The sequence below is a fragment of the Aphelocoma coerulescens genome, chromosome 2, assembly GCF_041296385.1.
Source record: "Aphelocoma coerulescens isolate FSJ_1873_10779 chromosome 2, UR_Acoe_1.0, whole genome shotgun sequence".
NCBI classification, from domain to species: domain Eukaryota; kingdom Metazoa; phylum Chordata; class Aves; order Passeriformes; family Corvidae; genus Aphelocoma; species Aphelocoma coerulescens.
The window spans coordinates 133,308,748-133,334,942 of record NC_091015.1 but is presented as its reverse complement, the minus strand read 5'-3'; the positions used below and the strand labels follow the sequence as shown (position 1 = coordinate 133,334,942).

General features: G+C 37.2%; 1 protein-coding gene across 1 annotated transcript in view; it reads right to left on the bottom strand.

The window, feature by feature from the left end:
- The window catches only part of PREX2 (phosphatidylinositol-3,4,5-trisphosphate dependent Rac exchange factor 2), a 175,277-nt gene that overhangs the window by 62,155 nt on the left and 86,927 nt on the right, over positions 1 to 26,195 (bottom strand). The window contains exons 21-30 of the mRNA XM_069004907.1: positions 25,627 to 25,775; positions 20,948 to 21,033; positions 18,610 to 18,746; positions 15,405 to 15,522; positions 14,371 to 14,555; positions 13,333 to 13,494; positions 9,376 to 9,598; positions 8,819 to 9,026; positions 3,703 to 3,882; positions 864 to 958 (exon numbers count right to left, since the gene is read on the bottom strand). Of these exons, the coding sequence (XP_068861008.1) occupies positions 864 to 958; positions 3,703 to 3,882; positions 8,819 to 9,026; positions 9,376 to 9,598; positions 13,333 to 13,494; positions 14,371 to 14,555; positions 15,405 to 15,522; positions 18,610 to 18,746; positions 20,948 to 21,033; positions 25,627 to 25,775 (1,543 nt within the window). The remainder of the gene's footprint in view (positions 1 to 863; positions 959 to 3,702; positions 3,883 to 8,818; positions 9,027 to 9,375; positions 9,599 to 13,332; positions 13,495 to 14,370; positions 14,556 to 15,404; positions 15,523 to 18,609; positions 18,747 to 20,947; positions 21,034 to 25,626; positions 25,776 to 26,195) is intronic.

The following is a 26,195-nucleotide window of genomic DNA, read 5'->3' as shown; positions in this document are numbered from 1 at the left end:
AGCTCATTTTTATCTGAAGATACAGACCCTGGGTCTCCTCTTTTATTAACAATTCACTATGTCCTTCATTGTTTACTCTGCTTAGCTCTGTAAGAATGTATCATTTCTGGAAATGAATTCTGTCTTATTCACATTACTCTGCATTATTCACAAGGTATCTCAGATACCTTGCATAATGTCTTAATACTTTCGTGTTCCAACAGAAAATATCTCTCCTGGTACAACAAGCAATAAAAGTTTGCCTTCTCTATGGTCAATCCTCACTGGTGGGTCATATTCAACTAATATGCTCAGATTTTTCTTTTCCTAAATCATCCCCAAATGATAAACTCCCAGCTTAGAGCAAATATTTTTTATTACAAGTCCCTGAGTATATGACCTCCTTCTCCATGCAGTTAAATTCCATCCCATTCCTATTAGCAGCTGCATTTACTTAAATCCAATTTGTCATGGCACAAACAAGAATGTGCTTCTATGTGGTCTCACATTCCTTCCTACAAACATACACAGCCATATCCTGCTGTCTAGCTGCTGACACAGGCTAGGAGAGCATTTCACACTCACCTAAAATGCTCCTTACCCTGTGCAACACAATGCACTGTCAAGACATGAAAGACATGGAAAGCAGTGACTCCAGGAGCTCTAATACAGTCTATTCACAGAGATAATGGAATGTTGGCTCTCTTTTACAGAAGGATTCTTAAGTGCAGCACTAGCTAGGCAGAAGCAAAATTATGTACTTCTATTACTATGGAGGATGCAATTTTTAAAGTAAAAACAATAAAACTGCCAGGCAAATGAAAAGAATAAAATTGAATAAAAGGAATAGATGACAGATTCATAGATGACTTTTCTAAACATACCTGAATCCATTTCATCACTGTGAAAATAAGAACTGCACTGACTGCTACAAATGCTGGTGAAAGAGGCAATGGAGTTCCTATTGCTGTTGCAGTCGCTTGAAAATAAAACACAAAATAAAAAAAGAAATAAAGCTAAGTCCTTTAAAACAGGGTCTGTAAAAAAAAGTTATGGAAATTCTTTCCCTTTTCCCATCCTAAATTTAATGATGAGATGGTCTCTGTAATTCTTTATACACAATAAAGATCCCTGTGCTTAGGCTTTCATTTAATTTGCAATCCTGGTAGGACTCAGAAGACTGGATTCCCAAAATAGATGCTTCAATTATCTCCTTTCACCTTACCTGTGAAAAAATATTTGCAGAACAGTAATACAGACTTTCAATGCAAAACAACCAACTTTTCTTACATGAGTGGCAGTTTTGAATCTGTGGCCTCAAATGTTTTAGTTACTTCCCATTTTCTCCTGGTCCATAGCTAATACAAACATTGAGTCTTTACAACGTGCACAACAGAGTCTTACAATGGGTTTACAAGAGATTTGATTCATTTGAGTAGTACCAAAACTCAAATTACAAACAATTTTCCTCGTCAGCCAAAATAGTTCATGATCCTATCTCTTACAGCTGTTCATTTTTTTAGATATGTATAGACATTTACATCTGTAGCTTCAGTCAAAACTTCTATGCATACGAAATTTCACCCACATTGGTCTAGTAAGGAGATTTTGGGATTTAAATTTGTAATTTTTTTCTGCTCTTTCCTCTCAAAAGCAATTTGTTCTGTACAGAAAATACATGGAGATATATACCGCCTCCTGCAACAAAACCAGAGCAAAACAGATTTTTGTACTAAAAATCCTATGAAGACCTACTCAAATTCAAAGTCTTCAGAGTTAATTTAGCCATATGAAAATCATTTTGTTTCAATGCAGGAAATGCTTAAGAAATTATCCAGCAGAGGGAGTCTTAAAAACCCAAGCGAATGTAAGATAATGTAAAAGTGTACCTAAGGGATGCTTACATATAACGATATGGGTCTTGTTTTATGATTTGGGTGCACCCATTCACCAAGATTAACATATCCATTCTTAAAATAACACTGCAGTTATACATGTGCTCCTTATTTGTTTTCTTTATTTGTGTAGATACAGAAGTGACTTTTCACTAATTTAGGCAGAGTGATTTTCCCACCTAAGGTACATATTTTGGACCTGCAGTCAACGAGGTAAGTGAATGAGTTAAACTTTTAAATGAAGCAATATGATATAATTACTATCATAACCATTAAGTAGATGAAAAGACATCAGTAACATCATGTTCCTAATAGCGGGTGAACAGTCCCAAGGAGTATTAAAAATTTCTGGCTGGATATTAAGAAATGTTTTCTAACTAACTCTATTCACTTATTAAAGTCTCCAAAGGGGAGATGAAGGTTAATTAAAACTGGGTTGTGCAAAGCATGAGAAAATAAAACACAGGAAAATGAGAAACAGATTAGATGTATTTGCTGTATCATTCTGCATTATTGTGTTGTATTGTAAAGTTTAGAAGAAGAACCTACACAAAATGAGAGCATTATTATAGCTGAAATTAGCCAAACAGTTCCAGTAATAGCCACTGCAGCATTATGAGAGCTGGAGATTTTAAGTATTGACTAATATAATTATTTAAGCAAAGAAACAAAACATTCTAATCTCACTCCAACACTTGTCCTTAATGCAAAAGTTATATGATTATTCTGCATATGGAACCATAGGTTTTATTATTCCTACACAGCCAGAATGGACTATAAATGACTGGAATCAGAATAAAGAAAATGTTTTGAACAAAGACACGCTCATGTCCTGGGTCACACCTTCTTTCTCCATATACAAATCCCTTGCCAACTGGGAAACCTCCTGACGGGCAAGCACACATCACAGGAGCAGCTCCTGAACAGTCAGTTTGACACATCATGAGCATGCAGGAAACTCTAAATGCACTTCTGCTGGAACAAGAACTTTGCTTGTGTGTCCACCATGGTAAGAACAAGATGAACTTAATTTGTGCAAATTATCTCTGCATTTATATCTGTATGGTTCTTTTTCTACTCTGATGAAGAGTTCATATCTACCAGGCTGCAGTAATCAAATACAGCTTAGGAGAGAGATCTCATCAACACAGGGTTCTGTAGAAAAATGATGAACCTACTGAGATTCTAATTCCTGAGCATAATAATGAACTATGATACTGAACAAATAATGAACCCTCATTTTACTTGCAGCTAAAATTTAAATTTAGTTTTTATACCATATAGTTAACCAGTTCTCTCTCAGTAAGGCAGTATAATCTATATAAGAACTATGCTTGCTATAATTACTCATTCCTTTTCAAAATTCTTTGTGTTCTCATTCACAGTAAACATGATGCATTTACAAATTCTAGAGGTGAGTTGATGCTACAGTATTTAGAGTGAAAGCAGGTGAGGAATATATGTTGATAAACAGTATATTTTTCTATAGATCAGGAAGAATGGGGGCTTATCATCTTGCTTTCCATGGTAGATGTTTGGTTTGTTGTTGGAGACATAATATGAGAAGTTATTTCTGGTTTTTATAAGACAGGTAATCTAAAGTAAAATTTTACATCTCTGGTTGTGATATCTTACGCAGGTTTGGGCAATCAAGATCTAATAACTAATCTGTACTCATAAGACTTTATTTTACACATCTTGAGGCTAGTTATTCCTCCATTAGTAGTATCAGAATCATCATATACTAACAGTCTTCATAACCACTTGATAGTCTCCAAACTTCCATATTTGATTCAGTTGAAAATAAAAATATTATTAATAAAGTTACCTGTAAGAATCCCTGTTACTGATGGTATCATGGCCAGAATCTTCTTGTTCATCACCTGTTACACTGAAACAGACTTTCTTCCCATTTCTTTCACCCTTTTCATTATCACTGTCTGCTGGTATTAAAGGCTCAGGCGTTTTACGTTCTGATTTGGGAGAATATGTTATTGAAGAAAGAAGGCTGTGAAACAAAAATAAAAGGCAAATTCATGTTTTTCAAAAGTGAGCTAGCAACAGGATAACATTTCTCATCACTATCCTCTGGCTATTATTATATAATATGTGAAGGGAATATCTTAATTCAGTCAATATCTATTTGAAACAAGGAAAGGAAGTGACGCATTCTGTTGTTAAATAGTCTAACAGTGAAACCCATTAATCTTACCAAATACTCAATCACGTATGAAAGCAATGATTCCTGCTGGAGAAGAAGTACAGCATATTCTTGGACACTTGGGGTCAAACTGCATATTAACGTAACTATTTTTACACATGAATCCTGTACTTCTCAGAACAAATCAAGAAAACAAACCAAAGAAACTGTATGTCTGTGAAAAGCATGTATTTTCCCAATTACTGCTGTACAAGACATGCCAGTGTGCATCACAGAGTATTCTACTAGGGCATTTTAAAGATCTTTATTAACATCTCTGTGTACTTCCTGACATTCAAAGTGTCTACGCCACTGTCACTAGTAAAACTGATGATTAATATACAAACGTCTGTGATGAGCACAAAAGTGACATCCAGCCAAGAAGAGAGAACAGTGCAGATTGCTACTTTTAGAACGTGCACAAATACTGGCAGCAAAAATTTCCTATTCTTGGGTGATTAATTCATACTGAGATGTTCTAATTTATTTTCAAGATCAGAACAGAAATAATGGGCAATTGTCCTTTAATTCCTATTGCTCAAACACTCCATTAAAATCACATTTTCAAATTAGGATTTGGATTTCAAAAGCAGCATTTTTCTTGCAAAAACTACCTGCTCATTACCTGAAATCAGGATCCTGAGACTGAACTAAGCTTTTTTCCCCCTTAAACTACTTGGATATAGTAGCATGGTTTATTGAAGGAGCTATCAGAATGATCAACTGGCAAGCTTTCTACCAAGTACATGGTAGGATTCAAACACATCAGATCTTCTTGTTACACAAAATTCTTACTACTGAAGGGAATAGACAGATTTATCCCATGCATAGTTAAAGATACTGATCTGAACTGCAACTAGAATATAGAAAAATTATAATAAAGGTATAATTTCACTGGAATTTAAACCCACCCATCCACTAGACTGACATCTTTTGGACTACATGATGCCTTAGCACTTCTTATCAGTAGGAAATCATAACAGTGTTCTTTCCAATCATTTAAGTCACTGGTAAGCATGATTCCATGAACACAGGAAGAGAGATGGGGCCCATATTTTACATCAGTGTTCGGTGTTGATCTCGAGCTACAGCATATGTGGTTTTGAACTTGTCCTAAAAGAAATGTGTTATGGAAGTGGAAGCCTTAGGAAATCAGTTCTTCATACCTGTAAAACTTATTTTCTGAATAAAAAGTATGTAAGGGGTTCAAAAAAGGATTAGACAAATTCATGGCAGATCATTCTAACAGTGCTCTTAAACCAAAATGTCCATTCCAAGACCACCGTGTAGCTCTGGCTGCTGAAAGATGAGATAAGGACAAGGATTAATCTACATTTTTGGTTGTTCTTGTGTTCCCACTATCATCCACTTAAAAATAAAAATGGGAGGTTCATTGTAGTAACTTCTTGGGGATTTTGTTGTTGCAAGAAAATAATCAAGAGTAAGAAACAAGCATAATGAACTGCAATTTCAGCTCCTGAAAATATCTTCCCCTGAGCAATTATTTGTCAAGACACAGACAGACTATTATATCCTCTTCTTTTATGTGACTGTTTACTCACTGCTGCCAAGAGCTCAGTAAAAGACTGATTAAGGTAGCTGGATCTTTTCCTAAGGGGGCTTTTCCATTTCTCTCAGCAGGCAGGCTCTTTTTCTAAGGAAAATTTTTTTGCTGAATTACCATGAACGAAAGATGGAACTTTGGATTACCAAGTTCTGGAGCTGGTAGTTACTGAGGTCACTGACGTGCTCTTACAAACTCAGACCAGGGAGTTTAAAATACACAACTCAAAACCGGGATGCATCCCCTCCCCAATAATCATGCTTAAATATACTTTTTTTTTTCTTCTTAAACACAACACATGCACAATACATCTTCTCTGGAGATGGACCTACCCCCAAACAAAATTACATGTCTAGCTCGCAAAGGAGAAACACAAGTGAATACAAACCAACAGCCAGAGAGTCTCTATGAAGAATATTTCCATGAAACAGGGAAATTTAAATCTCAAAAAATCCTGTGGAATTACTCTTATGTGCAACCCAAGTCAACACAACCCTAACATGGTTGACTAGCATGTTGACTAACATGCTATGGTTAGTCAAAGAATTAAAAATGATAGTCACAAGCAGTAAGAAAAATTCTTCTGCAGCCTCTGAGCTGCTCTGCCCTTTCCGCACTCCACAGAGGCTTGAAAAAAGTTCAAGCCTCTTGTATGCTCCCAACAGACATCTTTCCAAAAAACAGCAGGGGTCATGGGAGAACACTGAGTGCATGAGAACCAAGAACACAGCAGAATCACCATATAGAAAACAACTTGACAAAGGACTTATTTCTGTGTAACACCTTCCAGCAACACAGGGTATCTGCAGCACCACTAAAGAACTACTGGGATACTGTTAAACTATTTGAATGTGTACACAGTGGAGCCTTGAGAGGCTGTGGGAAGGGGATACATGTTCTGTATTTCTCTCCATCAGTACTATATCACTTATCCAACCAATCCTTATCAGCAAACCATGCCATAAGGTCTTATGCAGTCAATGCTAGGAGAACAAAACCTTCTCCTAAATGTTCCCTTGCCACAATCCGTAGGATCTCACAGACCTGCTCTTCAGATGAAACACTTATTTTCAATTCACTAACAGAGAGCAGAGGTTGAGCAGATAACACTGCCCCAAGATAATGTAAGCTGAGAGACCAATACTGACTTCAACAGATAGCAGAGACCTCTAATAACATGACTGAGCAAGTTTTTCAACAGTAGTTATAAAGGATACCAGTCATTCAGTAGTCCAATTTTTCTGTCATACAATATCAACATAAATCAAAAACTGTGATACTGTGTTCATATTATCTGTCCTGAGAATACTAAAATAATGAGGATTGCTTATGATAATAAGCATTCAGTAAAAAGACATCAATTTTACTGTAACTATGCCACAACAGAAGAAGTTCTACTGTCTTTATAAAAAATTCAGAAGCATGTTCAAACATTTCCTCCCATCTTAAGGGAGTACAGAAATTTCAAATTAAAGCACAGCTGTTGGATTATCTATTGTCACTCTATCTTTTGTTTCTTGAGTCCTAAATCTCAAGAGTTAATTAGTACCTGTAACTATGTTCTAATATACCACATACTTCTGAACTGCTCACTCGTCCCAGTTCAGCATTTTTAAGTAGGTCTCTTGGCTATCCCCGTTTCCTCTCTAGAACTGCTTTCCTCTACAGTAATTACTCACTGGCAGTCCACTCAATGTCCATGAAGAATAAAGCATGAAAAGTCTCAGTCTTACAAACAGCCAAAGGTAAAATTTGCTAAATACATCTGTGTACCTTATACAAGACCTGCTACAAGGTCAGACTAAAGAAAATTTAGGAATGAAACAAGTGAACCCTTGTGTTTACTGTCACAACTGCATGACTCTTAAAATGAATATATGTATAAATATATATATATTGCTGTACACACAGTTTATCTGGGTGTGTGTATTTATATATACATTTATACAAAAGAAAGGCTCAGAATTTCCTGTGCTTTTGTATCACAGGCTCAAGGGAGTGGAAAGGAAAGGTGTGGCATACTGGCAAATGGAACTTCCTGAAATACTGACTAAAATTCCATATATAATTTTCTGACTTCCATGAGGAAGAGTGACAACACAGGTCTTACAGACAGTTGCTTCTAAGTGCACCCAAGCACTGAAATGATAATGAATTTAATTAATTGACTTCAGCATGATAATTAGCAGAACTGTGTAAAGGCACAGAAAACAACAGCTTCTTAAAAATACTGAGTCAACTCTTGCTTTCATTGCCATTGCAGTATGTGATACATTACAATTACTTATTACTACATAACTACTACAATTACTATGAGAACAGTAAAAAAAAGAAATTCCATTCTTAAGTACCCATGAAAGGACAAATCACACTACAGTTTTCAAGATAACAGGAGAAACAATGATACACCACTTCTCCAAACTGGAGATCATGACAGATTGTATTTTTAACTCAAAAAATTTTACCATTTTTATTTCCAAAATTAATTTCTGACATTTGTATTACATATGGGATCTTTCAAAACTGAAATACTCCTTACCCTTCTTCATCCTTATCCCAAGACAGCAAAGATGCCAGTAGTCAACCCACTCACTTTGCAAATGAAAAAGCAAGGTAAAATCTTTGTCCTGAATTAGGACTCTGATGAGACTCTTGAGTCTCCCACATTCAAGACAAATGTTCTAATCACTCAAGGGTGGCTCCCCCTAAATCCATAGCTCTTCCTTAAGGTCAATTCAGTTTTGAAAAATGTCTAACAAACTAATGCTCTCCCAACAGGTGAATAATGCCTTACCCAAAAATTCATCTGTGGGACTATTCAGCAATACCTGAAGAGTTCAACAAAAGCCATTTTTATACCTCTGCCCTTTGTTTCCATTCTTAGTGAAATTGTAGGTGACATTGTGTGCCTCATATTTTCCTCACTTCAAATTAATTAACTTTGCCACATTCTAAAGAAAAACTACAAACTGGAAAAAAACTACAAACTGTGGGGGAAAATGTCAGGCATGCTGGGAAAAAGATCAAAATACAACATTACCTGCACTTAAATTCTTTACCTTATTTCAATTCTATCTGAAGCCAGCATTGATTCTTATGCTACACAAAAGCATTGCCCAGATTTATCATTATCTTAAATGGAAAAATTAAAGGCAAGTCCAGATGGTAACATTTACTTACTCATCTATTTGGCAGACACATGTTTCCACCTCTTTCAGTGCAGCTTGCAATTTGAACAGCAATTTTTGATAGACATCTTGTGTTTCTAAATCTTCTTCTTTTAAGAGGTACCTCAGACCATGGCCCTCTTGCTGGCCAAGAGACTGTCCTGAAGGGGCAGCCATTGTAGTAATGGTATGTTGGACATAAATCATGGGGTTCAGTTTACCTGGGAATAATCCAAAGGGATTACATCATTATATTTTTTACAATATATATTTTGAAGTTAGTAAAATACCTAACAGACATTGAAATATTTTTCTGTTTAAAAGTTCATGTTCTTATTTAATTTTGCATTTTATTTGCATCTCAAAGTCAAGCTATTTAGAAAAAAGTTATTGTGAAATTATGACTACCCCTTATCATGCTTTAAAAAAAGCCTAAGAAGCAAAAGTAGCATGATTTAAGAAAGGCTTGTTTTTAATTTTAATATTTGGGCCATAAACCTAAACCTGTTACCTTTTAAGACTCTATATCAGAAGCACTGGAAGTATCTCTTTCAAGCTCAATTGACTTACCTTGATCAGTGTTTTTATTTTCCTTTTCATGGGAAGAATGTTTTCTGCTGTCTAGCTGTACACCAAAGGCACTACCCAGGGAAGTTGAGGTCTTAGGGTAAGACACTTCCATCACATTGATATGGCAATTGGTTGGACAGAAATCACTGCTGTGAAGTGGTGAGATCTTCGACTTAGCTTGTTTGAAGGTAGGCCAAGCTCTGTTTTTTAATACTCTTGAAAACTAGAAGTGAGAAAGAAAACCACATTTTGATTAGCAGCTCTTCTTGTGTCTGTGCTTAGCTGACAATACTTGTCTATCTAACTAGAAAACAAAAGCTTAAAATATTTCAGTTATCCTTGACTTAAGGAGTCTTGACCTCGTAATTTCCATTTTTCTCTAAAAGGGAAAGAAAAATATTTTTCATTTTACAGTTTTAAGGGGTCATTTTTTGAAGTAAATAGCTTTGTAACAGAGAGATAGAATTCATTTCCCATAGAACATAATAAAAATTAAGTGTCTTTCGGGGGAGCAACTTTCGAACTGCTTTATGATCATGTGCTGTACTGCTCATGACATTTCTAAACACCTCAAGATGTTTTCAAGTCAGTATTTCCAAAAATTCACAAAATTTTTGTCTGAAGCTATAATAAAGACAAAATCAGAAAGTATGAATTCTGGATTTCATATTCAAGGAGGAGGAAGTCCTCTTTAATTACATCCTATCCTCCTGCATTAGGAGAAGCATTGCCAGGAGGTTGAGGGAGGTGATCCTGTTCCTCTCCTCAGCACCAGTGAGGCCTCACCTGCAGTACTGGGTCCAAGTCTGGGCTTCACAGAAATAGACATGGGCATATTGGAGAGAGCCCAGTGAAGGTGAGCCCACTGAGATGATGAAGGGACTGGAGCATCTCTCCTGTGAGGAAAGGCTGAAAGAGCTGGGACCCTTCAGCCTGGAGAAGAGAAAGCTCAGGGGAAAACAAGTCAATGTATATGAATACCTCAAGGAACGGTGCAAAGAGGACAGAGCCAGGCTGTTTTCAGTGGTGCCCAATACCAGGACCAAAGGCAATGGGCCCAGACTTAAATACAGGAGTCTCCTCTGAACATCAGGAAACACTTTTGCACTGTGAGGGTGATTGAGCACTGGCACAAGTTGTGCAGAGAGGTTCAGGGAAGAGAGGTCAGATCTCCCTCCTCAAAGATGGTCCTGGGCAGCCATCTCCAGGTGGCCCTGATTAAGCAGGATTGGCTGGACAAGCCCTGCAGAGGTCCATTCCAACCTCAAATATTCTTCTATTTTGAGTGGCATTAGGAAGCTGATAAACATTAGTACATAAAAACTGCAAACACCACATTTTACAGACTTTCCTACACCACCACCTCTTTCTTCTCCCCCCTACATATCAGCTCAGCAATGAGGAGTATTTTTTATGGTCTAATTCTAACATAGTGCTTAGCCACATTTCCCTCACTCCAGCATCTGAAATTTTGTGCAGAGTCTTGAATAGACTTAGAGTTATTTGGTTTTTAAGATGAGAAGATGTCAACCCAAAATGGTGAAGACTAACTGGACACTCAGAAACTACATCTACTTCAGAATCATAAAAGTCATGCAATCAAGCTCTTCCAATGGAAAAGAGATTTGTCAGTCACAAGCTGGATTTTTGTCAGTATGTGTCGTTTCCAGTGCAGTTTGTTGTTAGGGAAGAGTTTTTTCTGGCAAGATGTAATCAGTGTTTTAATCATAGTATCTCTCCAGTCAAAATATTACACAGACCTACTTCAGCTACGAACCACAGCTCATGCATAAGAATATTTTCAAAGTTAACTTGCAAACTTTCTTCCCTAATAAATGTCAGTAAAAATTCAAATCAATTCAAAATCAACACTTCAGTTGAATTAAGACACATCCCTTCTGCAAAGTAAGATGTTTCTGTGCCGGGATTTAAATTTCTGTTTATTTTGGGGTCATATTACTTCAGCCAGATGAACATTTGTTGGGTTAATTGCATTTAAATCATTAGATCACAACAAGATCTGGAGGGTTACAAGAAACCCAATTATGGAATTGTTCAAAGGCTGAAGAATGTACAAATTGTTAAGAAGGCCATTAAGGACATTCAACGATGAAAATGTTTCTGCAGACAGTACATATTTCACATCTCAATCTCCCACACATCCGGCTCCAGAGAGACCAAATGCTGGCTATGATTTAATCAGGTCATAAGTCAGGACCAAAATTCTTCTCATATATGTGTTGAGAAACATCTGGGACTCATGGCACTGGAACCGAAGTCTATTAGGAGCAAAATGTTCTGATAATAATAATAGTAGGAACTGCAGAAATCTACAAGGCTTATATTTATAGAATTCAAACTTTCACAGTGAAACCAGGAGCCAAGCTGGGCTCAGGCACTCCAAAAGTCTCCTGTAACTATGGTTACCTTTACCTTGCCAAGAAAATGACACATCTATTCCTGAAATCCACTGCATTACTAATTGTCATTAAAAGCTGTAACTGTGAAAGTACTGATTTTTGAGCAGATGAGATTTAAAGAGCAGTCTGTATCAGCAATATCTGCTTCTAGACAGTCTAAGAACAATAAAAACTTCCCTGAGGCTGTTTGTTTCACATCCAGCAAATGCAACAAAATTTGATTTACTGTCTTGGCCTCCTCCATAGAGACTGTATATCATAGTCAAAATTTTCAGCCACAGAAAACGTATAAATCACCTGCATGTTACTCAAACTGTAACTATCAGTATGATAACCATTGACTTTTGTTTTTAAAAAGGGTATTTTGAATTTTAATCAAATTGGAAACATGGAGGTTTGTAATTCTGCAAACAATGGAGAGATCCGATGTTTGCTAATGCAGCATCAGGATTCTTTTGATGCCTACATTGATGCAACTCAGTTTATTACATTTCTTTTCGGAGCGCATCCTGAAAAGTCTGACAAGCTGCTTTTTGGCCTTCATCCTACCAAAGCTACAGGTATTCCTAACAGTTCTCCCTACAATTCCTTTGAAAACTAAAAAAATTATCCACTCTTGAATGCAGCTTCTAGAAATGTGTAAAGCTCCTGCATTCAACTTGCTATTCCTTTCCTTTTTTTTTTCTTTTCAATTTTTAATGCATTAACTCTCAGAACAGACCAGTTTGTAAATGCCACAACTCAGATCCCCAAAAGAGGTAAGACAGGGCAGACCCACTTTTTTTGAGCCATTTTGAGTCTACTTCAAATTCACCCCCCCACACAATTAAGTTCCATGAGAGAGGAACTAGGAGTCTGGATGAGAAAAAGAGTTTGCATTAAAAAAATGGCAAATGGTTGATTCATTTACGCCCTGCTTCGTTGAACAACTATAGAGAAATGCACTGACAGCAGCTAGAGGTCACAGTCTGGGGTATTTATTAATTCACATATCATTAATTTAGATCTCAAGCATATGAAAGTCAGCACCTTCTCCATTTTTCCATGCTATTATGTTCTATTAACCCAAGTGAAGCTAATAATTTACAGAAATATTACTATTAACAGTTATGCTAGACCCTAAAAGATGAAGAAAAGGGTTACAATTTAGTATTTAAGTAGTGCACTAGAAAGAAAAAAAACAATTCTGTTGTTATTGCTTCATTTTTGGTTAACATCTGCAAATTCACTAGAGTATTGGTTTTTAAAGCATTTACAAGAATGACGGCCCTTTTGCAGAAATATGCAGTTGATTGTGTCTATAACTGAACACAGCAAACAAGGAAGGATACAAACTACCCAATGTCTAAAAAAGGGATAATAAAGAGAATGGTTTGAAAACAATTGATGCAATTACTCAATTAAGGCATTCATAGCTAAACTTTCAGACACATTTTTGTCATTGCCATAGACACTGAAGTTATTCAAACTGTACAACATTCCCCTGTTGTTCCCTTAAAAGACAAATATAATCAAGCTTAGGACATGCAGGTCATACCTTTTTGTAACTAGAGATTCTTCTGCAGATATGCTCAATTTTCTCACTGCAAATGGCACTGAATTTACTTTGAAGTTCAGTGGGGATCACGTCATTTAAGGAATTGAGGCTGTTGCAATTCTGCACAAAATGTTCATCGCTTTTTGCCAGTGCTTCAAGAATCTAAGATAATAAAAACAAGAGAAGTAGTTATGAAATTGACTAAAATTTCCCCTTACTAATCATCTCTTATAACTAAAGCTGAAAAGCCTGATAACATTACAGGCAATGGTGCACAACAACAATGAATGAAATGTGGGATGTAAAGAGGTTTTCTTAAATCTATTCCCTGTTAAGTTATACCCTAAGTATTTTTGCTTGGCTTCTCATGACATTGTCTGATAATGGATTTACTACTAATTTCCTACTAATGTAACCACTATTGCGCCTCTAAAATACATTATCTGCTGTATTTACTTGATCAGCACATATTATGCAAAGCTGCTGAATTAATTCGTTCATTACTTCTAGAAAACCTCTGGTTTGGCAGAATGCTAACACACTGAAAAAGCATAAAAGAAAGTTAGTGTTATCCTCTTGTATATTCTGCACAAAAAGGCCAGGAAATAGGGCACAGAATAAGCTGTACTGCCTAGCAAAAACTGAAGCCTTGCCACGATGGTGAGAGAGAAAACTAAGTAAAGGGCATGTTGAAGAGATGAGGGTAGTACATAGCCTTTGTAGACATTTCAGTGAATCTTTGACTTTCTTTCGAGTTTTATTTGGCAATTAAGAAATAAGGGAGAGGGGCAGGAGGAATGGAAGACTTTGTAGATCGTTTAACATTTTTTTAAATTTAAAGGCTCAATTTATAATGACAACATAACTCATTTTGCTTCCTGAGTCCACAATCATCCTCCAAAACATCCAAGAGATAAAGGCAATCGATTATAAGGTATCAAATGAAAGACATAGAATCATAAGACTATTAAAAAGATACATGTTGCTCTATTGGTATTAAACACAATAAGCATTAACATACAAAAAAATGCTTCATACCTTTGCAGTCAAACTGAAAAATCCCTTTGGTTCAACCATTTTTTCCAAGACATGGCACTTAATTCCAGCTGTGCTGTCATACTCATAAACCACGCCATACTCCAGGTGAACATTGTCAACAGTCAAACTCACATGATCTTTCTTCCCATCAATTATTGCCATAGTGTTAAATTTGTCAATTACCTCTAGAATAAATAAAGTAACACAAATCATTTGACAAGTCCCGGTCATTAAATGAACTAACAATTACATAGGCAAACATTCTAGAAACAGGTATGTTCTGATCATTCTATTTAAAACCATTCATTAAAAAACCTGGCTGAACAATTTAAAAATCAGAACACCAGTAGATTTATAGATGCTAAAATACTGGACAGCAAAACAGACAGCCTCTTTCTTTACAAACAGTTATTGAAGGGGGCTAATTCCATTTAATTTACAATCCAGAGACATTAAGAAAGACCCAAAAATGGGAAAACAGAATTTCTAAATAAAGTAGAAGATGACTATGAAAACTGTCAACATTCAGAAATGAAACCACAATATCTGCTTTTATGAAGAGAACATAAATACAGTTCACATGTTAACGCTCTTTAGTTACAAGATGCATATGAATGCAATTTTATCTAAATGTTAATTGCCTGAAAATAATGAAGGATATGAAACTATGAAGGATAGCTGTTTTGTTATTTCCCATGCAGTAATGACTAATGCATCTAGTCTGTCATAAATTATTACTAGTGGTGAAAATAAATCAGGTAATGCCTAGGATTATGTTTCTTACAAATAAAAATGAACAGATTTCCCCCAAAGTGTTCACGGAAGTATTTTCTCTAAATGGGAAAGATAGTAATTTTCAAAGAATAGCATGTTAAATTTATATACTCAGAATACATAAGAAAGCAAATCCTTATGTAAAACACATCTTATGATCTGCTCAAAATTTCCTCTCTGCAAACAAACCCACTGCCTACATTTACCTTGCATTGTAATAACATTCTCAGCAACAACAAAATCAAACAAACATCACATACCTTCCACTTTACAGTCAAAGGCATCGCCTCCGTCATCTCCAGAGGGTTTGGTGTTTGTTTTCTGAAGATCTTCCTGGGCACTTTCAATGCTGTTGTAAACCCACTGTATAGAATCTTGCTAGAAAAACAACAAAAAATAGACAGCTAGAAAAAGCTTTGCAAGTGCAACTGATAGCAACTATTTCACTATTTTTAAGGTCTAAGTTAAAAAAAAAGAAAATTACAGAGAATTTTGGCATTGTATGAAACCATCTGAAGAATTTTGGCAAGTTATTTTTTATTTCATCATATATTGTCATGAGACAGTATGAAGTCTGTGACAGCATGACATCCATCAGTTTCATGTCTCTGTCAAAAATAATTTAGGACATTTCAAATCAAATTGAAGATTAAAAATTATTTTTCCCCAAGAAATCATGGGGAAAAAAAAAAAGAACCAATTTTTTCTTTGCTAAATCTGCTCTGCATCCACAAATCTGGTGGCAAATGTTGTGGAATATCAACCAAAGACAGAGAATGTCCAGCGAACCTATCACCCAGGTGTCACCAGCACAAAGAACCACACTACAGCCTTCATGACTTTTATTTGCCTTTACTACACTTATTTTACTAGTGTAGTAACAAAAGGTTTTTATTTTTTCCCAGAGATTAGAGCCCCCCTGCACTACTCCCCCCCCCACCCCCCAAAAGAAAAGAATCACAGGCTCCTAAAATCCACCATCTTCTGTGACTGAGTGACACACAAGGACAGGAACTGTGGCTTGCATGGGTCATACAACCTTTGAAGAAGCCATGTGTATGTCTTATATCTTGTTCTATGCAGTCTGTAACTCAGCCACACGTCCATCAGACCCTTGTGGAAGGCCCTGTCAAGCATGGCATCTCCAGACTACTCTTTGTCCCTTACACTTCAAAACAAGCTTGACAGTCAGCTAATCACTCCTTCTCCAACAGCTACAGCAGAATGACTATGACAAATCTGAATTCAAAAAGAAGTTCATGGAAGAATTCAAAGTTAAGCAAGAACAACAAACATTTAGGCTGAATGTTAAAATCCTCATGCCAAGTGCCAAATACATCCAGTTATCCTTTGCTAAAATACAACATTCAGCTTCTCTCTTTATCCCATCGATACAGTTTCTCTAGGTTTCACAGATTCATCTATGCCTTGCTTTTCACTCAGTGGCATGAAATATTTTAATAAGCTTAACTTTCAGAGCTCTGTGTTGATTGTTGGAAGACACCTGTGCAGAAGCTGATCAACAGGAATGCTTCTGAAATCCACGCTTCTTTGCAGGTTCACCTCAAAGCTTGATGCTGGAGTTAAAGATTCTTACAGGCTTGCCTGGCAGCATGAAGACTGCCATGCCAATCTCTAACAGGAAATACTTACTACTTAAACAGAAGACCCTTTTCCGAAAGTTAACAACCAATCTAATGTGATATGACTTGGAGCAATGTTCTTCAAAATCATTACAGGAGAACAAACTAAGCATAAATCTGTCACATCATGATCAGTATCACTGCAAAGAAATTGTAATTCCAAGAAGTAAAATCTGGTTTCAATTTTCTTTATTCAGACAAGACAGAAGATAAACATTATCCAGCAGAAATTATACAGTAATTCACTGAAAGAATCTGAAATGAAGCTTCATGCTCCAGGCGACTAGGAAGATTCCTTACCATGAGAAACAGAAGATAGAAGAAACAGAAAAAGATTCCTTTTCAATTATGCAATTGGCAACCACAGGAGAGACTACAATATTCCTGGTAATTAAATGATAGGCTAATGCACTGTACTTACAAAACAGGAGAAATCCATAGTCATTTTCCAAATAATAAAAAAAACCCAACAAAATTTCTTAATAGGAAATTAAATTTTAGCTGTTTTGGCATCAGTGGGAATACTACCATTTACTTCAGTCTAGACAATTCTCCCATAGTTTTTGATAACACTGCATCCTAAATGACGTTTTTCTTGTCAGTCTGGGGAATTTCAGTTATCTGTGATTTGCTGAATTATGATCAGCTACATTTTAAAATTGAAATAAATACTATGTGTAGGAAAAAACTTCAAGTTATTATACAAGTGGATCGAGAAACCTGAAGCCATTCTTCATGTCAAAGCATTCATACCAGCCAGCATTAATCAACCCTTTTTGGATGTCACTTATATCCATAGGAATTCTACAGTTACACAGAGAGAACAAAACTGCTATCGAGAATTTAATTTATGTTTTATTCTAGCCAGTTTTGCTACTAGTGCACAAGACACTCTCTCTTTACTAGAGTGCATCTTCCTTTAAAGAATAGGTGAGCTTGATCTTGATATACCATGTAACAATTTCAATTCTGTATTATCACTTCAACACAAACATCCCAAGAACATTTTCATAAAGGCTGTATTTATATGACACAGTACTAACCATATAATTCTTATAACTATGCAGTAGGTGTGGGAAAAGGATTTAAGTCTTGATTTTAATTGGATTTTTCTCCTCAGTAAACACGTACTTGAAGAGTTTGTGAGGTTAATTAATGATACTGGTTCACAGTTTATGAAAAATTTGCAGGGAATTGGAAGATTACATTATAGAATCCAGCTTGTTTTTCTTCCTTAAATTTGTATCTTGGAAGCCTGAGATTTTTGCCTCAACTAACATGAAAAAGATAACAAAATTTGCATGCATTAAAAAAAAATGAAATTTTGAGTCATTTAATCTATGCTTATTCTGAAGATTGGAATGCAATGGGAACTCAGACTTTCTGGATGGAATATATGCACTCTGTGTACTGAAGCGTAACAAAATTCTGGAAGAAGATCCGTTTTATGCATTTCATTCTCCTGCTGCTGAGCAGGCAGCAAGCTGTGTGATTCCCTCTCCATCAAGATAATATACCTCATAATGCTTTCTGCACAGGACTGCAGAAATGTTTGAAATAACCCTTTAAAAAGACCATATAAAAGTTATCTCTGATATTTATTTCAGTGCAGAAACTAAGCAGATCTTTAATATGACCAATATATTGAGCAATCTTCAGCTTTTATATTTCAGTTGGCTTGCCTTCAGTTTTACTCACCACTCCCTTCCTCCCATCCCACTCAAACACAACAGATGTGCCCACAGATAAACACCACACTGTTTACTTTGACCAAAAAGAGAAAGCTAGAAGAAAGTGTGCAAGGGCACCAAATGAGACATACCTGCATTGGCCGCCTGTACTTTCTGCAGGCTGTGACATGAGCAATAACACTTGCATGAGTCTCTTTGCTGACATTAATTCCATTCACTTTGATTATGCACTGGCCAGGGTGGAGACCCGCCGCAGCTGCCACTGTTCCTATCAATAAAAGCCCACATAGTCAGCAGACTTCTTTTTCTACACATCTCGTTTCAAGCTTACAGTCCAAAACACTTTTTTTTTTAAAATCAGAACCTGGCCTGACTGATCCTTACATACTTCCCCTGACCACAGAGTACTTCTGTGGACCAGCTGGATGCCAAGAAAATTGAGTTCGCCAGCAGAAGAGACCAGACAACTTTCTAAAGGCAAAACAACAAACATTTACTAGCAATATGAAAATGTAGAAAATTCACCTCAAAGGAAAGGACTTTAAAAGGATAAAATGGCTCTAGCTTCAAAGTCGCTAATTACAACTTAGTCTACTTTTATATGATCCAAGTTATGAGTTTCTTGTTTAATTCAGGTGTTTCAATTTTACATACAGAACAGAAGCTTTCTGGCAATACATAAAGAAGTATAAAAGCATACTAGAGTATCATGTTCAAACATGAAGTGAAATATCTCAATTCCAAAGACATTTCCAAAGATCTTTTGCTTATTTTCATATTCTCTACCAACACAATTACAGAAAAAGGGCCTTACAGCTTTAAATCAAAATACTCATAGATAAATAAGTAGAATATCTCAAATTAAATTATCAGAGGGTGGGACAGGGGGATACATGCAAGATGACACCTAAAAAACCCATTCTCTTTAAGCAATATAAAATAATTTTTTCAGCAACTTATTTTCACAACGGAATAACCACCTTAGGAAAATCTAGTGACTGAATAGGCACTACAAAAATAGCAGTTGTCTCCAGGTCTTTTCAGTGTGATTCAAACTCACTCCTGAAAGACAGTCTGCTGGAGTATGACCTTAATTCCAGCTACCTGAACATTCTCCTCCTTACATCTCTCTTGATACTGCCACAGAGGTGCCAAGGAAGTAAAAATCTATTGCCTAGAGACTGCCAGACCGGAGTGCAGAAGCTAGGGGCTATGAAAGAAAAGGCTAGACTGAATTTGCAGGGCTGAAAAATAGAAAAGCTTGCCATGACTTCATGACTTGTCAGTTGAGCATATTTGACAAGGAAATAACTTACAGAATATACGAGCTTTCCTCATTTTAAGAATTATCACTATTAGATTAAAGCTGCATTTAAAATCTAATATAAAGTCATCAGAAATTACACTATTGCCAGCTATCGCAATCTCCCCTCCCCCCAAAAAGACTTTAAAATAAACATATAAGTAGATCTTATCAAATATCTCTCTCAAAAAAAAAAACAACCCAAATCTCTCTTCAGAAAACCCCAAGGTCCCAATTCAGCAAAGTATGTAAGCATATGCTTAAAATCTGCCAGGTTTAGCAAACCACACAAGCAAGCACTTGCATATTGTTGAGGCTAACTGGAATAAAGTATGTGCTTAATGAATAATGATAGGCAGTTGCATTGAGATCCAGGTGCAGAAATAATTATCACATCAGCTAAGTCTGTAGTTTATTAGTCTTTCTTTTGAAAATCTAATTTCTGGCACCAGAGTCTAGAAAAAAAAGTTATCAAGCTCTGTTCAAATTTGGCTGCTCTGCAGATCAGTTCACTTTTAATTCCTCAGTTACAAAGGCAGGAGCAGGGGAAGAGACACAACCGTCCCACAATAGCTGAAAATACAGTTTGCTCTACCATAAACAACATGAAACAGTAAGAAATAATGCTCCAACCTCTTTTATCGCAAGTGCACTGGTAGAAAATATTGAGTTAGGATAGTAAGCAGCTGAAAATCACATCCCAAAATAGTATTTACATGAAACATCTGCAATTACTAAGACAAAGTCACTAATGCTCTTGAAAAGAATTGTAAAAGGCATATTTTTTTGCAAAATGTTTTCAGAACATTGCAGAACCACACAGCCATCTAACAAATTAACACACAGGTTCCCAACAGCCATTCACTGGACAAAGTGATATTGCATCCTTCAGCTATTCCTTAATCTGTAAAGAATGCACAGCTTTAATTTAACTTTCCTACACTGGCATAGCTACATTTAAAAGAAAAGTTGGAAGATGTATCCAAAGCTTACAGAGCATAAGTACACAAAATAATTTTATTTGGGTTTATTTAATATTGTTTTTCACTTTGGGGAAAATAAAAATCTAAGATGGATTACTGGACCTAATTTTGACTTATCTCAACCAAGTCATTGAGATGTTAAACGTATATTTACCAGTACCATTGACAGTTCTTACGGCTTACCTCTCCCAACAGCATGGACAACGGATGGGCCAAAGCCCCGGATTTGGAATCCAAGTCCATCTGCAGAGTCAGGAATCTTCACTGTCCTGATACAAGCAAAGATTCAATATGAATGTAGCAAAAGGTAGCATTTCATTATTCAGCAGTATGTAGGTTACAAGGGTATAAAACGCCACACTTTTATTCAAATCAGTTTCAGATTTTGCACCATTCATATTCCAGATACTGTGCACCACTGACGTCAGAAGTAAGAGCAAGCTGAGACAGCACAAGCAATCTATTCCACAGGGAAATTCAATATGCTGATTATAATCAAAACACCACCGTAGCTTTAAAATTCCTCACAAAAGGACTGGTGTTAGGCTAAGCTGCCGCAGCACAGCAACACTGAAAGCCCTAGCAAGGCAGGCAGTCTCTCCCAGCCAAAAGGACAGAGTGTGGGGACCAGAGATCACAGCAGCCCTGATCAGAAAAGCTGCAGAATACTGCAGAGCCTAGACCCATATCACAATTTAACAGAATCACAGAATATGTGGAATTGGAAGGGACCCACAAGGATCATCGAAGTCCAACTCCTGGCCCTGCACAGGCACCCTAAGAGCCATGCCACGTGCCCAAGTGCATTGCCCAAACATTTCTTGAACTCTGTCAGGCTTGGTACTGTGACATCTTCTCTGGGGAGCCTGCTCCAATGCCCAGCCACCCTCTGGGTGAAGAACCTTTTTATAACATTCAACCTAAACTTCCCGTGACAGAATTACAGGCCTTTCCCTTGGGTTGTGTCACTGGTCACCACAGAGAAGAGATCAGTGCCTGCCCCTCCTTTTCTGCTCCAGAGGAAGTTGCAGACTGCAGTGAGTCATAAACTGTCATAAAAACCTGTCATAAAAGGAGATAGGATTTGATAAGCAGGACTTTCCTCGCACGAAGCCATGCTGGCTGTGACCAATGACTGCATTGTCTCTTAGGTGTTTTTCAATACCTCCCAGAATACTCTTCTCCATAATTTTACCAGGCACAGAAGTGAGACGGACAGGCCTGTACCTTCTCAGGTCCTCTTCCTCGCCCTTCTTGAAAACTGGGACAATGTATGCCAGCTTCCAGTCAGCTGGGACCTCTTCAGATTTCCAAGACAACTCAAAATCATCAAGAGAAGCTTTACAATGACTAGCTCTTTGAGGATTTCTTGGATGAATCCCATCAGGCCCCATAGATTTGTAGGGATCCAGCTGAAGCAGCAGATCTCACATAATTTCAGGGTTGGCTGGGAGTTGACCATTCTCGCACTCATGGTCCTCTAGCTCAGGGCATTGAGACCCCCTTTGGTCCGTCACCCATGTTGAAGATGGAGGTGAAGAATAAATTAAACACCTCTGCATTGTCCCTGTCCCCGTTTGTGAGGTGACCATCCTCATCCTGTAACAGGCTAACCTTATTTTTACATTACCTGTTGCCATTAATATACTTGAAAAAACTCTTTTTATTGTCCCCCACATTTCTGGCCACCTTCAACTCCAGTTGACCTTTGGCCAGGTGAATTTTCTCCCTGCAGTGGTGAGCAGAATCTCTGTATTCTTCCCATTTAACTTGACCTTGCTTGCATTGAGCATATACCTTCCTTTTTCATCTTATTTCCAAGAGGAGATTCCTGTTCAACCAAGCTGGCCTTCTGCCTTCCCTACTTGACTTACAACATTTGGGAATTGCCTGCTCCTGTGCCCTCAGGAGGTGATGTTTAAAAAGTGACCAGCACTGATGGATCCCAGCACCTGCAAAAACATTTTCACTCTGAAATAATGTACCCTGTCAGGTGTCAGCAGACAAGCCGTTGAGTAGATCATCCCATGATCAACAAACACAAAATTTTTCTGCTTTTTCTGACACCAACCTTGGAGCCACGCATTGACCTGATGGATCTGCCTACTCCTATCAAAATTATTCCTTGTTACTGGAAGAATCAATGAAATAACTACTGTGCTCCTGCTCTCTCAACCAATTGTTCCAGGACACTGATGTCTTTTTGGATTGCCCTCAGACTACTCTTTTTTATTTCACTGCTGCCAGTTTCAAAAATCAGTAGCAGAGAGAAATCAGAGGGTATTAGTAGACTGGAGAGTTTTCCAGTAATGTCCCTTATCCAAGCCCCTGGGAGACAGCAAACCTCCTTGTGGGTTGGGTCTGGTCTGCATATCGGACCCCCCTTAGAAGGGAGTCTCCTATTACAGCTACCCTTCTTTTCCTGTTAACAGAGGAGGTCTTGATGCAGGGCACAGGTGGTGTTGTCTCAGGAGGCCCCACCACCCCAGAATATCTTTGCCCACCTCATCAGTTGTTTGGTCTTCTAGATCCAGAGCCCCATGCCTGTTGTAAAAGGTACCAGTCCTACTTGTCAAATTCAGAGAAGGAGGAACATTCTTCTTGGTACGTGCTGTGATGTGCCTCCAGCCTTCATCTTCAACAGACCCTTGGCTAACAGTCCTTTGACTAATTACCCTGCAGGGTTCTGAGTCCATCTGCTTCTTCACCACAGCAGAGGTTCAAGACTCCTGGGAGTCTGAGACTGTAGTGTTGCTGAAAAGAATTGGTCTGTCTTTTGCTCGTTCACTCAAATACTGCAGAGCCTGTTCACTTCTTCCTGTAGCTTCTTCACCTGGCAACACAGCTCCTCAAACACAGTTCACCTTCTGCAAAACAACTCTTTGTCATCCCAACCTTGCAAAGAAGCATCAGGCACTCCCAGCAACCTGTGCCTCTTCTTGCCGAGTCTTCTTGAAATAATGTTTTATTGCAGTTTTTCTGAGCAGCTACGGAAAGCACTGAGTTTTGTAAAGCAAGAATCATCTACTGCTGTTTGTATGACTTGTAAGCATATTGTGCTGTGCTCCTGCTTGGTCTAAGAACAAGAGTAATAAACATACTGACAAACCTAACCAACAGAAACAATTCTGAGAATCAAAATTCACATCTACTCCTTAAAATTAAGCTCTGAACTCGCCCAAAGTAAGCTAGCATCCCCTCATGATATCAGCTTACAGTATACAAAGAGCAACACAGCTGCATTAGCTCTTATCAGAGCTAGTTAGGTCATGCATAACAGTACACTGATTTAACTTTGCAGCCTTTCCATCCAGAGCCAGCTCTGTTATTATTTCAAGGATCTTTGCCCCGAGCTCCATTTCCCATTGCAAAAGCAAACAAATTCAAATTGATGCTGGAAATTGATTTTAAAATACATTTGAACTATAACAAACTTGATTTACAGGCAGTTTTGAATAATAGAATTGCATCATTTCTTGTACTTCTTATTTTCTAGTACACATAAAGCATTTGGAGATGATTATCATCAGAGGTGAGATCCAAAAGTCACTGAAGTCTATAATTCTTTTAAAATATAATAATATATTGATGTTCATAAATTTTTACTTTAAATATTTTTGTAAGTATAACATCATTTAATGTACTCATATATTAACTATTGATACCATCTATATGGTTGCATTCTGAAACCACCTTGAGAACACGTTAACGAACAATGAAAGACCATCACTGGCAGTTTAGGCTAAGAATTCAGGAGAGAACTGTCTTCTGTCAACTCAGCTGTGCTAGAAGCAGCTCCTGACAAAAAGCAGGGAACACTGAGAAACAAATTTGTCTCCTGTGAACTCTTCATTCACTAGAACATCTCTGTCAACCTTGAAATTCACCCACAAGTTGAGTCAGAAATTAAACCAAGATTTGCATTAAAGAAAAGCCAAGATATGCCTTTTATGCTTTCTACAACCCTGTGGTCTGGGGGATTTTTTAATAGTTATTTTTGTTTGCTTAGGGTGGGAGCAGGTGTTGGAGTATCAGTCCAGATAAGCCCTATTTATTTCTTTCCTCTTTTGCCTGTTGTGGGTGCCATTTTACTTCTCAAGACACCTTTGCTTATTAAGAGGAGAAACAGATCTTCAAGCTACCACATAACCAGAGCCATTTCTGAGCAAGGCACTCACATATGCTATATGGTAACAGAGGATGGCATGTCTTTATTCTGCAAATTTTGATCAAAATTACTCCTGACAAGTTTTTTTTAGTCTCCTTGTTATGTATAACCTAGCAAAAACTGCAATAACTTTACTAATATACTTTTTCTCATTTACATATTTACTGAATCCACCCATTAGGCCTCACTTTGTATTTTTTTTACATAACAAAAGTTGTGTTTAGGTAGGAATGGTCAAAACTGTACAGAAATGCATCTGTTACGTAAAGATGAGGAACTGTTTATTTCCTCCTGCTGTTTACACCACCAACACACAAGCTGAAGGGGCCCATGAGACCACAGAGACTGACTATGCCAAACCAGCAACTAATCCCCAGACACAGGAATTTAATACACACAGCAAGAGATAAGTGATCAAATCTGTCCATATAATCAAGGAAACTTCATTTAAACTTGCAGTACCTGCATGTATTTAAAGCTGCAGAGCTGAAGATCTAAAGTACTCGTGATTCTCTTGCTGACTCACAAATATAATAAAACAAAATCAGGGCAAATCAAATTGCTTGACTTTGCAAAGTCAGATCAGATACAGCATTTAAAATAACTTTAGAGTAGTGCTCTCTGAAGCTCCACTGGTCTTAAAAATCATTTCAATTGTTGTTTGTAAAATTTCTCCCAAGGAATGATAACTTACTCCCGAGGTTTCGTGCTCACAAGAACCCGCAGGGGCTTTCTGCTGTTTAAACAGGCTTTGAGGAAGCAATCCACTTCACTGAAGGGTCGCAGAAAAACCAGGTCACCGTTAATGGCAAAGATTTTCTTCCCAACTTCCAAGCCTGCCATCTAGAAAATAACAACAGCTGTGTACATGTTTGCTTCATTATGGTTTTTTTCTGCTGGCATGCAACCCCAATAGAAAAAATGATGTTCACACTTCCACATTTTGCATTCTTTATGACTCCTTCACATACCACACACTTATACCACAAAATGCTTCTAAAACCAGTTAAATTTATGTGAAGGGTAAACACTCATTCTGAAGAGAGCTAAATACAAGACCTAGTCTTCATTAAGATTTTCTGACAGTATTACAGTATCAGTTAATTTTTTAGTAATTAATACAACAGCTTCAATTGAGCCTTTTATTTTCTGACAGTACTTAATTTGTTCATCTACCATTTTCCAAAGGAACTAAAGCTTCTTTTCATAAAGAAAGACACAATTAATATTTTAGTAAGTGAATATTTGTTAAGTTCCGAAACG